The sequence below is a fragment of the Poecilia formosa genome, unplaced genomic scaffold, assembly GCF_000485575.1.
Source record: "Poecilia formosa unplaced genomic scaffold, Poecilia_formosa-5.1.2 Scaffold20, whole genome shotgun sequence".
NCBI classification, from domain to species: Eukaryota; Metazoa; Chordata; class Actinopteri; order Cyprinodontiformes; family Poeciliidae; genus Poecilia; species Poecilia formosa.
In genome coordinates, this window is record NW_006799959.1 from 1277181 (window position 1) to 1291486 (window position 14306).

Here is a 14306-nt window from a genome sequence, read left to right on the forward strand (position 1 = left end):
TTATTATTATTATTATTATTATTATTATTATTATTATTAATAATTTAATTATTTTTAGAACTATTGGACATGAAACTATTTCGCCTCAAGGGGGCGATATCAGACCATAGTGACATTCATGATCTTCATGTGGCCTGAAATGAAAATGAGTTCGACATCCCAACCTTAGAGGAATAACAGGTCATAAAAATCAGATATTATTATAAACTGTAACAGAAAGTTACTAAATCTATTATGTATCTCGTGATTGTTGTTCTTCTGGCTGTGCTTTCCTGCTTCCCCACATCCTGTTTTAGTAAACTTATGTTCACAGAAACAGAGCTGAAGCCTTTAGGCACATGCCTAATAAAATAATAAAATTTGTATTATTTTTTTCTCTCAAAGTGTCTTTAGGTCTTTTGCTGTCAGATCCTAAAGTGATGCCGTGTGCTGCCAAACTTCCTCCCTGAAGCTCAATCAAGCAAATTTGTGCCAGTTTTTCATGCTAATACAACACAAGCCGTTCATCCATCCATGCAAAAATGCAATCTTTTTTCTAATCAGTATGTTAATATTTGTATCCAGTTTTCTCATCACAAGCAGTATGAAGAGATAACACTGGGTTCACTGAACTGTGAGTTGTCAGATGTAACTGGTGTAATCCTAAAACACATCTAGACTCCCAAACAAAACAGAAAAATAATTCTGCTTTGCATGAAACACAACTTACTAATTAAAAACTGTTTCATAGCAAATCCTTGTCTTACATTTTTCTCAGAGGAGTTGTTTTTAACCAGCTACGATGAAATAAGAAGCAAGAAGAAGTTTATGTCAACAGTGGTTTTTCTGTTTGACTGAACAGCACAGCAGCCAGTGGGAGTGGGATGTGTCACAGCAAAGACTCCTGGGTAATAAGGCTTGAATGTGTGGCTCATTAATTTCTCTACTTCCTTATTAATGTCTGGAAAAACAAAACTGTGGATCTCTCTGGTTAATTCCCAAGATCTAATGGGCTAGAAAAACTTCAGCTTCACTTATAAAGCCTGATTTTAACATCATGGTTGTTCAGTTTAAATCACTACTGATGTCAGTGTGTTTCTACAAAGATCTGCATCTCAAAAATGTTTAATAATATTAAAAATGTAAAGATTTTGGTGCTGCAGGTAAAGAAAAACAAAAATTTAATGTCTCAAAATGATGTCATATTCTAAGCAGCTAATTGACTAAAATAAATAAAAGGTTTCCTCCAGATCCTTCACTCTGGCTCTTCAGTAAACATGTCAAGTAACTGAGCCATTTAACAATGAAAAGGTTTTTTTTTTATGCTAGCTTTAGTACTTTTTTATACTCATTTTCTTGCAATATATGCAAAAATAAAACTGTTAATGTAAAAAAATATATATTTTAAAAATGAAATCAACAGGCTGCTCAGTACTTTCTGATGTCATTTTCCATAAAAATCAAATAAAAATGTATTGAATCTAAAATAGATATGTTGAGGTCAGTTTTGTTTCATAGAGACATCTTGATACTTTAAACTAATTTTGTCAATGTTTCTTCCAAGACAAATTCTGAGATTGATCTACAAATGTTAGATTTTTTCTAGGTATTTTTTGAAACTCAGAAATTTCAACAATATTTCTAGAAAATGTCAGAGAACAATCTTGAAAATTACAAGTTTTTGTAAATTTTTGAAACTCATAAATTTCAAGAAATAAAACTTGGAAATGTTTGAATTTCCACGTGCAAATTTTCAACTTCTGAAACTCAGAAATGTCATTGTTTTTTCTACAAACTTTCTGAGATTAATCTGAGTTTTTTGGTGGAAATTTACTCATTTTTTTCTATATACAACATCTCTGAAACACTGTCATATTTTCATAAATATTATGGAGTTAGTTACTAAAAACAAGCTCCTATACCTTGCAGAAAACTCACTTGTAAGGTAGTTCTGTATAATTTCACGTGTAGTAAGATATTTGCACTGAAACTAGACCAAAATTACTTGGTAAGACTTTGTGTTTTTGCAGTGCAGCCGGTCAAAGTGATGAACACGGAGCGACTCTGATCAAAGGAGAGCAAGGCTTTCTCATCTCAGCACAGAGCAATCATGCTTGTCCTCCTCCTCCGCCCCTCCTCATCCTCCTCCATCCTCAGCTCAGACTGAGACGTGTTGACACAGAACACGCCAGGTGTAATGGGATTGACCTCCGTCGCCTGCGCTGCCAGATTGCAGACAGACGCATCAATAACATCTGGGTTGCTGCAGCGCAAACTGTAAACTCAGCAGACTGAAATGAAGGTGGGCGGAGCCTCAACATGTCTTTCTCTCAGTTGGGCGGAAAAACCGTACATCAGTGGTTTCCATGTGTTTTTAAGCTGCTGGCAGGTCACAAAATTCATTAATAAGACAAAATTAACTTACAAGTAACAACTCAACAAGATATAGCAGCTGGTTTTAAATAAATAATTCCTTAATATTGATGAAAAAGTGATATTTCCACTCGCAGATTATCTCACTTTAACATGGGAAAAATGTCTTATTGTAAATTAAATAATCTGCTAGAGAAATTGGTAGTTTATTTTAAATTTTAAGGGAGTACTGACTTAAAACCAGCTCCTATATCTTGCTAAACAGTTCTGATAAGTTAGTTTTGCCTAACTTCAAGTGTAATAAATATTTGCTTTAAAATTAGACAAAAAATACTTGGTAAGATGTTATGTTTTTCAGTGGAGGTACCACAAATGGGCCCCGGGCCACACTTTGGACACCCCTTCCTGCAGCTATGCAGCTATTCCAGGATTGGACTCATTTATTTGTATTGTCTTCCTGCACATGCTGCACCCAGATGGATTTATTGATGGTGTATCAGTTTTTTAAACTCCTATCTGAAGTGAAGTCAGTGAAGCCTTCTTCAGGTAAATGAAGAGAGCGGCTTCAGTGGCGTCTGACAGGAGTTATTACCCCACGGTGATGAGTTGCAAATCCAGACAGGAAGGTTGTGAAGGCCGACTCTTCTGCTGTCACGTCTGATTAAGGCAGCAGCTCTCATGTCTGCAGGACAGAGCTAAGATGTCTGAGGACAACAATATCACAGGATCAGGAGTGACACCATGATGGGCTGAAGAGCAATCTCTGAGGGGGTCAGAGGTCAGGAGGATGCAGACATGCAACCGCAACGAGTGATGAGATGACACTGAGGTTCGCCAACAGATGGATCCCCAAGAGAATCCGTTTTCTGCATTTAAAGTGACATATATGAAAATAAATTAACAAAAAAAAACAAAAAAAAACTAAATTCATGGTATTTGCTTATAAACAGATCTACATTAATGCATTAAGATGTTAAAATACTCTGTTGTGTTTACAAGATTATCAACGAGAAGCAAATGGTGAAACAGCTCAATGAAGTGCAGAGGGATTTCTCACAGTTCTGATGTGTGGCAGCAGGACGACGTTGCTAAAATAAACCTGATTTAATCTGCTGTCTGCAGTTCAGATTTAAACCGTCAAATCCACAATCTACTGCATCAGCGTTACGCAACAGCCTGCTCACTAATGCAGCTTCATTCTGGCTCCTGATCTGAAGAGAAATATTTAGTTTAAAGGGAAAACATTACAAATAGAAAGCTTTTGGACACCATGCTTCAAGTTTATGTTGCGTAGAATCAACCGATGTGTTTAATTTAACAAACTATGTTGTGCTTTTATTATTCTACAAAACAGGATAAAGGAATGTTTTGTAAATATTTATTGAAATTATCACTTTGTCATGACAGTATAATATGAGACTGATAATGTGTGGGAAAAACTGATCTCCTCTGCTTCTTCCAGTGCTAACTAGAAACAACCAATCAGAGCCAGGAGGCGGGTTTTAGCACTGTCAATCACTCTTTCTCTCTGCTAAGCTGCAGCTTAACATTCATGCTAAGGCTAGTTAGCATAGCCACATCTGACGACGGATTAACAGTTTTCCTGTAAGTCCAGTTGTTTCTCCACCATTAGCACATTTATGAGGGAGTACACGCGGTTGATAGACAGCACTACGACCCGCCTCCTGGCTCTGATTGGTTGTTTTTGGTCAAGACTGTTGCATTTCTTCAGTTGGCAGTAGAAGCTCAGAGAGGAGGAAGAGGATGTTGATCTTTTCATAACAAACTATCACAGCACAGTGACAGTTTTAATTCACTTTATTGATATAGCAACACCATTTCACTGCAAATGTAATTGTAAAAAGTACCTTTAAACACACAAAACATAGTTTTAGTCATATTTTGCAGACAAAAAATCCAGTTTGTGTGTTGAATAAGACACACAAACAGCAGAAGGTTGAAAACAACAGAGTGACTCATGACTCTGCTCTTTAAGGAGACAACTGACCCAATTTTTAACCCTCCCCACCCCTCATGTTACCAGTTTTAAAGGTCTTGAGGATTTTCTTCCTGAATATCCCCAGGACTGTGTCTTAACCCAGATATTCAGGTTTTGCATTTTACACCGTCTGATAGGAAAATCCTGCCTAATGCCCTCTGCTGATGACATCCTGAGTGCTTATCTTTGTCCTTTCTGCGGCCCGTTCACCAGCTGGCCCTTGCCATCCAGCTGATCACATCTTATCCATCTGATGAGAGTGCAAAGCCCGGATATTGGAGGGCTGCGGTTTACCTTCAGTTAATGAGGCCTGCAGCTCAGACTCGTCATACTGAACGAGTCGAGTTAAGATTACAGAGCAATTACACACTTCTCCACAGATCACAGATTGGAACGGGAGGTAACGTCAACTTGACCTACTTTATTCAGTTAGAGGTGCTCTGGATCAAAAGGTAAGTTACTTTTCTGTAATAATTGAAGTTAAAAAGCACGGCTTTAACTGGGATTTATATAGAGTACCTCTTACAGATCATCACATTTCTAAAATGATGGCTTATGTCATTTTGTTTTTTTTTTTGCCTAAATCATCTGGTCTAACTAACTAAGAAGTAACTTTCCAGCAAGATATAGTTAGTTTGCCTTATTTCAACTGAAATAAGATATTTGCACTAGGACCTAGACAAAAAAGAAACTTGGTAAGATTTTGTGTTTTTGCAGAGTAATCTCACATCTGTGAACCAAAACCTTCCAGAATCCATGAGCAAAGCTGCCTTTTGATATATTATCAACAGGACTGCAGTGAAAATGACCCGAATCCTTTGTGGACTGCTCCAGAGTTAATTGGCTGGCTGTGGAGTCGACAGAATGGACAGAGAGATAAAAATGATGAAAGACCGAGCCGACCGCAGAGCATCAATTAGAAACATAACAGTTATCATCTTACATGAGCAAATGTGAGATGCAATGTTTGCTGAAAATTCTTGCAAGAAAGCATTTTCCCCCAAATATCTAATGATTTATTTACAGATTTGAGAGTATGGAGGTGTTATTGGTTGTAAGGAAATATTTCCTTCTCATTACAACTTCTCACTAAAAAAACAGGGAGGAAGACTTGTTTGTTTCTAGGAGAATAATGTGATTCTCCTTTTGAAGTTCGTGTTTCTAATTTAATTTGTTAGGATAGTGCACAACAATCAACATTACCACAAATAACTAACAGATAGAAATTGAATAAAAGTTATTTTCTCTTCTAGGTTGCAAACAAAACTAAAGAGTCTCTCAGTCCAGGACTAACACGGGTCTTTGGAGTTAAATGACCTGCCAGTGTAGCTAGTGCTTTTTAAAATCAATATTAAGAAATTATTGACTTAAAATAAGCTCCTGTATCTTCCTGAAAAGTTATTAATTTCAAGCAAGATATTTGCACTAGAAACTGGACAAAACATAAATATCATTAAAGCAGGAGTATTAAGTGTTTTCCAGGGACACAGTGCCATTTTATAGCTACAATCAAGTATCTGTGTTAACTTCAGTTATAAGAATGAAATATATATATCCAATATGTCCTAAAAGAAATTTGACTTCATAATTTAACATCTTTATATTGGGCCTCTGTCTCTTTAAGAAGCTCCTGCTCTTTCTGAAACTCCACCTTCAGGAAGTCATCACAAATGGCTCCTCTATTAACCCTTTAACAACATTTCTACCAGCGTTTCACTGAGAGGTAGCTCCAATAATGAGATCAGCTGATCAGTTGTTTGCTAATTGCTGCTGGCTAGTCTGTAGGAGCTGAGTGGGGGAGTAACGGTGGAGGCAGAAGCTCTGAAACCTGAAAGCTGCAGCTGTGAGGATGAGCTGCGTCTTGAAGGCGGAGCTAAGTCCACCCATGTGTTTTGCACAGCTGAATGGTTGCCATGGAGATTAAAGGATTTCTCAAATATTTATTAAAGAATCAAAGCAACAATTCAGGTTTGTTTTTGATGAGGAAATAACATCATAACAAGATGTAAAGCTCAAAAACTTTGATTTTATATAATAATGCACCTTTAAATATTATTATAAAAAACATTTTGGGAAGATAAAAGAATGAACCTGTGACTGTAGGATGATAATTCTGGGTTTGACATTTCTTCTTTGATATGGTCTGACTGTGAGGAGAGGCCACAGGAGGGTCTGCCTTTCAAATGGAAATCCTGCGCTGATGCATTCGCAGCACAAAGGAGTCTGTTTCTTATCTCTGGAGGAAAGTCGGATCTTCTCTGTGAAGCCAGCTTCAGAGAGAGACAGAGGGAGCAGCTGAATTTTGGCTTCAGCTCCACACGGCTACAGGAAATATGTTTTCTGCTGTCGGGGTGAGTTAGGACTCATTTACTAATGGTGAGACTCAGCTTGCCCCTGAGCCAGCTGACGGATAAATCACCCACAGTGCCTTTGCTGCAGTGCAGAGAGAACACAGCCGCTATCTCCTCCTTTATTTCATCTCGTTTATTTCCCCCACTCTCTCTCTCTCTCTGTCTGCGTCTCCAGCTCTGCGGAGCCGTTTATGGGACCGATGATGGAGTGGAGGCTCGGCTCGTGATGAAGTTCCATCAGAGCCGCCGAGTGTAATAAAGAGGAAAAACACTCTCCATCAGAGACAGGGCTTTGATGCAACATTAGGCAGCTGCTGCAGCGAACAGGGAGCTTTATGTAGGAGTGTGTGTGTGTGTGTTTGACCTAAATTAGCGCCTATTATCAGATCTGCAGCTTCAACTTGTTGTTTTATCATCACATTTTCTTTACAACAGCTCCTTAAAGACCAGTTCTAATTCTGTTTTTTCAAAAATCTGAACCCACTTTGTGAATTCAAGTGTAGCTTCTACATTTAGTGGTGGAAAATGTTTTGTTCGCATTTAAGACCAGTTTGATAATGAATTAAATGTAGAATTATGTTTTTATTTTTTATTTTTATGAGTTGTTACACTGCAAAAACACAAAGCCTTACCACGTATTTTTGGTCTAGCTTCTAGTGAAAATTTCTTAACACACTTGAAATAAGACAAACCTAATTTACAAGTAACTTCTGAGAAAAATATGTGAGCTTGTTTTAAGTAAATAATTCCTTAATATTGATGAAACAGTTCTAGTTCTATTTTCCCCTTACATAAAATGTTTTGTTATAAGTGAAATAATTTGCCGCTTAAAGTAGCACTTTTTCATTAATATTAAGGAATTACTGACTTAAAACAGACTATTAGAAACAATAGGAAAAATAACACCCAAAACCTTTAAATGAGATGCAAATCAGTAGTAAATTTAATGCAAAGGAAACAAAGTGATCATACATACATGGACAATAATCTCAAATGCTCAAATATAGGAAACAATCATGGAAAAACATGAAATTTTGACACTAAACACAAACCAACAAACATATGAAGCAAAATCACTACATTGTAATGCACATTGCATCAATTTTAACCTCAGACGTTTTTTTTTTTTTAACAAAGCCCAGAACAAGCATCAGTCTCCATTTTTCCAGAGGAAGTAAGAGACAGAAATGCTGAGGGTTTGAGGAGGAAAACCGAAACATGCTGACAGAATAAGGACACAGCTGAAGAGTGTTTGCATATTAAGAACAGACTCCTCTTGCTTGAAACTCTGCAGCTTTTGCAGCCCTTGCAGTAGTTTTGTTTGGAGTTCAGAAACCTGGCCCTCCACCACCGGGACCTGCTGGAAACTTTCTGTCATTTTTAGGACAAAACTTTCTCAGGTTTTCACTGAGAAAGTTTTGTTTTCTTAAACTGAAACTGTTAGAGCAGAAACTAAATCTTGTTTCTTTTATTTACTGTCTTTTAAAATTTCACAGTAAGTAGGGTGCAAACATTGACGTTTTACCCAAAAACACCCTTTCATTAAACTTGGCTAAATAGCGAAAGGTTTCTGGAGAAATTTCTCATTGCTGTTGCTGAGGAAACTGGTAGAAATAAAAAACATTCAATCTGCACATCTGACACCAATAAATGTCAGGAAAAACAACTTTTTTGACTAAACAAAATTAATTTGTATAAATGTTAACAAACCCACCTCTAATATTGGTAAAATAAAGCCCTGTTACACTATTAGTAAAAACTTTTTTTTTTTATATCAAAAACAGGTTATTGAAATTGTTGCGTTTGAAAACTGTTTCCATTAAGCCAATTTGTTTTTGTAATCTATTTCCAGTTTCATGGTTATTGGAAATGCAGCTGCTGCCTAAAGTCTCAGGTTAACACGATCACTTTCTTTAAGATCAATAAAGTATTTTTGAATTTGAAGACGTGATTCTTGGCCAATATGGGTTGTTATTTGTTATTGTTGTGTTAGTTAGTTAAGGTGTTTTAAAATCTTGCTCAGAGTGCCTATTTTTAACTCTGAGTACCAGCCCCTCCAAAAGTCTCTGGCCGGCCCTGTCCATCATCATCTGCTAAAACAAACACCTGTCGCTGAAAACCACCTGCAGCTCGTTGTCCCGCCCACACCTCCCTCTGTCGCCGCCTTCTGATTTATTTTCGAGAATAAACGTCAGATTATTTTGGCGGTGGGAGTAAAGATTATAAAGCTCCACATCCACCGGGCGTTCTGCGGATGTTTAAGCCGGAATTTCGCTCCTTTTATCGGACGGAACTTCCCCGTTTCGCTCGGGAAGCTGGTGACGAAGACAGAAAGGTGATGCCTTTAGGAAAATAGGAGTTTTTAATTTGATAAAGCTTCACTACTAAAAGGAAATTTCACTTCTCACTGCTACATGGCGAAGTTTCTGGCTGAATTACTGGGATGCGCACTTCCCAACAAGAGGACTCCTCCTCTGTTTGAGGTAAGGATGCGCCGGTTTGTTTTTAAAGTCCCGCAGCCTTCATGCATCATTAATCCGGTGCTGTCAGGTGTGAGCTGAATAGATTCTCCCTAATAATAATTTAAGTCACTGTTCGTTATTTCTGAGAATCAGCAGAGGGTTTGTTCATATGTTGTGTTGCGTGTCAACTTCATGCTGCTTACAGGTGGATTAAACGCGTTTTTTCATCTTCTGTTATCCTTATTGTAAATTTCCTACAGAAGGCGCTGTTTGTGTTAAACGAGCTCAGAAGTTCTTCCTTTTATAGCACAATGTCTGAGTTCATGGCTTAAAGATGGTGACTGTGATGTTGCCAGAAAGTGGCATCAAGTAAGAAATGGCCAAGAGTCAAACTGTCCTTCTGTATTTGGGTCAGTGTGCCACAGACATGCTGCTGCTGTTGACAAAACTCGTCTAGATTAATCTACACTGATTGCAGAATATAGAAAAACAAGTTTGTGATTTGTGAAAGCAATGCAACAGCTTGATGAGTCGATTATTTAAAATGGTGGTCAAGCAGTTTTGTAATCATTAACTCGAGTATACAGACTGATAAAATGAAATTTACTGAAAGTACAACTCACTAAAAGCGCTAATTAACACAAAACTGTAAAATAGGCATATTTCTAAAATTTAAGATGGGGTGGGGGGAAAAACCCTTTTGACATTTTTATATACCTAGAACTCCTCAAGTGGCATATTTTAACTTCACCCATTTAAAATAATCACGTTTTGCTATCTAACTATTAAATTGGTTATTAAAAAATATTTGGCAGATTAGCTTTACACTGTATTGATGTCAAAAGAAATACAGAAAGATGGACTTTTAGAAGTATTTTTAGCTACAGATGGCTTTGCTATGAAGGTACACAACATTTTATTACATTTTAGGCAATAAAATGTTTTCTTATTTAAAAAAATAAACTGAATTATTTAATTTCCATCCTTTTTATGCCTTTATAATATTGTATAAGAATAGCTAAGCGATTCGATGAGAAATTTACAGAATGTGCCAAATAGTTTTTTCCCCGATTAATCGATAACTAAAATAATCATTAGTGGCAGGCGTATGTATTATCTTAATCTATTTTGTTCCATATTAGTTCTTATTTTTGCCAAAAGGCGGCAGTATTCTTTAATTTTTGTTTTTGTGAAGGATATGATGATTACAGATTTATTTTTTTCATTTCACTTTGCTGCCACAACGACCCAAAGAGAAGCCGCCATTTTGGTTGACATGTTGGGGACAGGCTGTAAAATCTCTTGGATATTAGTGTCAGTGATGTAGAGATTGATGTCTAGTGGCGTTTAAATTGTCAGAAGGCATCAGATCATACCTGACTTTGTATTGGAGGACTTTCGCTTCATTTCCAGCCATGCTGCTGTCAGCTGTTTCTGCCTTTTTCATGCTTGTAGCAATGCTGAATGGATTTCTGTGACATGACTTCTACAGAAATGTTTTCAATGTGAACTATTTATCAAAAACAAAGGTTTTGTGCACATTTTAACTCTGAAAACAAAGATAATCACACAGCTTGAGAATTACTTCGGTATATAAACTGGGTAATGGTGATTGTCAAACCAAAAATTATATTAAAAGTTTAATTGATGAGCCACTGCTGCACTGTGGGGGAGTTTCAAATGCAGGTGAAAGACGTCCAGTGTCCAAATAACATCAAGGTTGCTTTTCATGGTTTATTTTTCCAGTTTGGCAAGCAAATGACAAAAATCAAACTTTCCATTGTTTCCTGCTCTTGTTTAAAAAACAAACATTTTCTTACTGTCTAACTTTGAAAAGTAAATAACAAAAACAAAGAAACAAAATTAAACCCTAACCTAACCCTACAAATAAACTTTCTAAATAACCCAAAGTAAGAGAAGATTTCAGCAAAATTCAGAGTTATAAAAATAAAGAATAGATGCTACCAACACACTCTGTACACTGAGTGAATTTCAAAAGTAATCATATCCATTGGGGTTTTATTTTGCATCACAAATAGTTTAATTGTGAAAACTGATATAATAAAAATCTGAAAAGTTTGTTTTGTGTTTTCCACCAGCTCCACTGAATTTGTCGATTTGTTTATTTTGGATATTTACAGTGTTTTCCAGTAATATGACTGAATAGATCTGCTCTTATGGATCAGGTACGTCGTCACCGATCTAGATTTTTATTCAATATCTGATTTCTAGATATATTGAGGTATAAAGACTTATGCAAAACCCTGTAAGCATTTAAGCAGTTGTGTTGTCTGGGAAACTGGGGCTGATTGCGTAACTCCAGATGATGGACACATTCAGATTTATTCTTATGGGTTATAATCCTCAGCTGGCAAGTGATTGCCAATCCATCAGGCTTCATCCCAATCTGCTCTTCACGCATTGCATAAACCAAAGATATTAAAACCTTCGCAGTTCTTTGAAAAGGCAGCACTAACTTCTGGGATATTAAATGACAACCTTCACTAGATTAGATGCACAGACAGTTATATAAGGTGGTATTTTTCTAATTCCACCTTAAACTATGAACTTGTGTGAGATCAGGCATCTGAAGGTTTTGATTTCAGACATGATTAAATGATGATTTAAAGAAAACAAACTCCTCTGTAGTAACATTTTTGTCTTAAATAATTCAGAAATTAGCTAAATAAAATTCATTTTAAACTATTTATGATCTTTTCAGTAATATATGGAGATCAATTAGGCTCCCATTAGTCGTGCTGGTTGGGAAAGCGGCCAGACGGACGGTCCCTCTGCTGTCAGTCAGACCTGAAACTAATCCAGAAGGTATTTTTCTCATTGGCAGAAGGTTGATCACATTCAATGAAGATGATTACGAGAACCCTCATTTCCCCTCATGATCGGCAGCTGTGCCTCATCCAAACGTGCCAAACCCCACAGTGACCAGCTTTCACGTCTTTCCCAGCTATTTGTGACGTTCAGTGGAGCTGAAGCCCATCTGGAAGAATCTGCAGCTAATGGCTGCCGGTTACCAGATCATAGAAACCCGGGAGGAGAGTTTCTAGGAGCTTTGTTGGGTTTTACTGAAAATTTGCAACATCGTTTCTTCATTAAATTTCTTTTAATTCTTCATTAATACTTCATAGATGTTTATTTTTCCAATATGATTGTATTCCTAAATATATGGTCAACTGTTGAAGGATTGTTTTCTTGGATTACATATTTTTTCTATACTATTTTGGTAGGGCTCCCCAATAAATCAATAACGATGTATATCGAGACAGACATGATCAATATCACCCGACACCAGACAGAATATTCAATATTTACTGAACTCCAAGGTTCTAAGTAAGAAATGTTGGTGGAATTAACTCACTCACTCGCTCTTTGGTTACCTAGCAACTCACTCAGTTTGGTTACCTAGCAACTCACTCAGTTTGGCTACCTAGCAACTCACTCAGTTTGGCTACCTAGCAACTCACTCAGTTTGGCTACCTAGCAACTCACTCAGTTTGGCTACCTAGCAACAACTTGTTGAGCAACAGTTTCAGGTTTCGCCTCATAACTGCTTAAAATAAAAAACAATGGTGTGGAGAGAAAACTGTGGATAAAATATGAAGTCATGCCACCAGTTTGGCAGTATTTCAGATATTTAAAGCAAAATCTAATCAATAATAATTACTGATATTGACTGATATGAAACATTTACAGTATAATGTAATAAGATTTTCAGCCTTTTTGTCCAGCCTTACTATCTGGGTGGAGGTGTTGGGCTTTTTCCTCTCCCTGCATTGTTATTATTATTGTCTTTTAATCTGTTTGATCTGTATTTTAATTGTGCAAACTAAACTGATTGTTGTACTGTGGAAGATCTCTGCCTTTGTAAAATGGGGATTTTAAAGGACCAGTCATGTTGAAGAAGTTTCAACAGAAAACGCGTTTTTTATTTCCATGGGGGTATAATAGAAATTGTCTGTTATTTATCTGGTGTAACATTATTTAACAATCTGTTTATATATTAAAAACAAGCAATGATCCAACATCATGTGGAACCAGCAGCAACACTTTTTCTCCAAGTTTCTCACTTTTTTGGAGACATGTTTCTTTTCAACATCATTGCAGCTCATTGAGATGTTTCTTCACAGCCTTTTTTCAAGGTCCATCGGTTGAGGTCTGGACTTTGACTAGGCCATCCCAACACTTTAGTTCTTTCATTCTGTAGTAGATTTGCTGCTGTGTTGCAGGATGTTGGAGCAGCTCTGTTACGTCCTGATTTGTTTTTAGACTTTGATCTAATTATTTTGGTTACAGGGTTGGATGTTTGGTTTTGGTTGCTTTGCAGATATTTATGATGCATGTCTGAGGCAACAGGGCATTTATTTTTTACAACGGGATTGTTTAATTATAATTAGATGATGTGGCCACTAGGGGGTGGTGTCGAACATAAAACAAAGTGGACGACGGGAGAAAGTGGTGATCTGGGATTTCACAAACGGCAAAACATTTTGTTTTTTTGGAATAAAGGGTCAAACAGCAGATCTTTGTATGAATGATTTCAAACAGTTTCTAGTAGATTTGGATGAAAAGTGCAGGATCAGCAGCTTTTACAATGCTGAGGCTATTTTTTTTAAGGTTTGGTGATCAATTAAAGGATTTAATGGCAGTTTTGGGTTGTTTAGAAAAAAAATGTTTCCAGTTAATGTATGCTGGGTAGCGACACTCAGTCTCCAAAAAATAAATAAATCCTGTTGTAGGATCCAATCATGTGTAGGTTTTCTCCCATTTGCATTCTTTGCTTTGCTGGAGTTGTAGGGAGTGACTTTTGGAAAACTGACCACTTTATTGACCACTGGGTGTGAAAATAAAAAAATAAAAATGCATTATTGCATTATCTGAATGGAATCTGTTTAACTATTAACTTGTCAGATGAAAGTTGTCTAATTATTATGGGTCTCAAATGATCTCAGCTGTTTTACCGTTTACCTTGAATTCACACGTTTTGAAGCATCTTCAAAATGTTCCAGATGATGCAGCTTGTAAAACAAAACCAGGTTCCTCCTGGAGGTTTTCTGCCTGCTCTGGATGAAATCTAATCTCTAGGCGTAGAGGTTTGTTGCAGGTCACAGCTGACAGTAAATTTCA

General features: G+C 36.8%; 1 protein-coding gene and 1 long non-coding RNA gene across 3 annotated transcripts in view; both read left to right on the forward strand.

The window, feature by feature from the left end:
• The first annotated feature begins 4696 nt into the window (after window positions 1-4696).
• Window positions 4697-6968, forward strand: LOC107835749 (uncharacterized). The gene is made up of 3 exons (XR_001661565.1): window positions 4697-4803; window positions 6509-6702; window positions 6878-6968. It is a non-coding gene; the product is annotated as an uncharacterized LOC107835749 (long non-coding RNA).
• Window positions 6969-8908: 1940 nt separating this feature from the next.
• rasgef1ba (RasGEF domain family, member 1Ba) overlaps window positions 8909-14306 on the forward strand; it is a 76864-nt gene continuing 71466 nt past the window's right edge. Inside the window, exons 1-2 of one of the 2 annotated variants that reach the window (XM_007547378.2) lie at window positions 8909-9037; window positions 9126-9185. In XM_007547378.2, coding sequence (XP_007547440.1) covers window positions 8957-9037; window positions 9126-9185 — 141 coding nt within the window. In that variant the 5' untranslated portion in view covers window positions 8909-8956. Of the gene's footprint in view, window positions 9186-14306 lie in introns of both variants that reach the window. The other variant, XM_007547379.2, reaches the window with a different exon arrangement.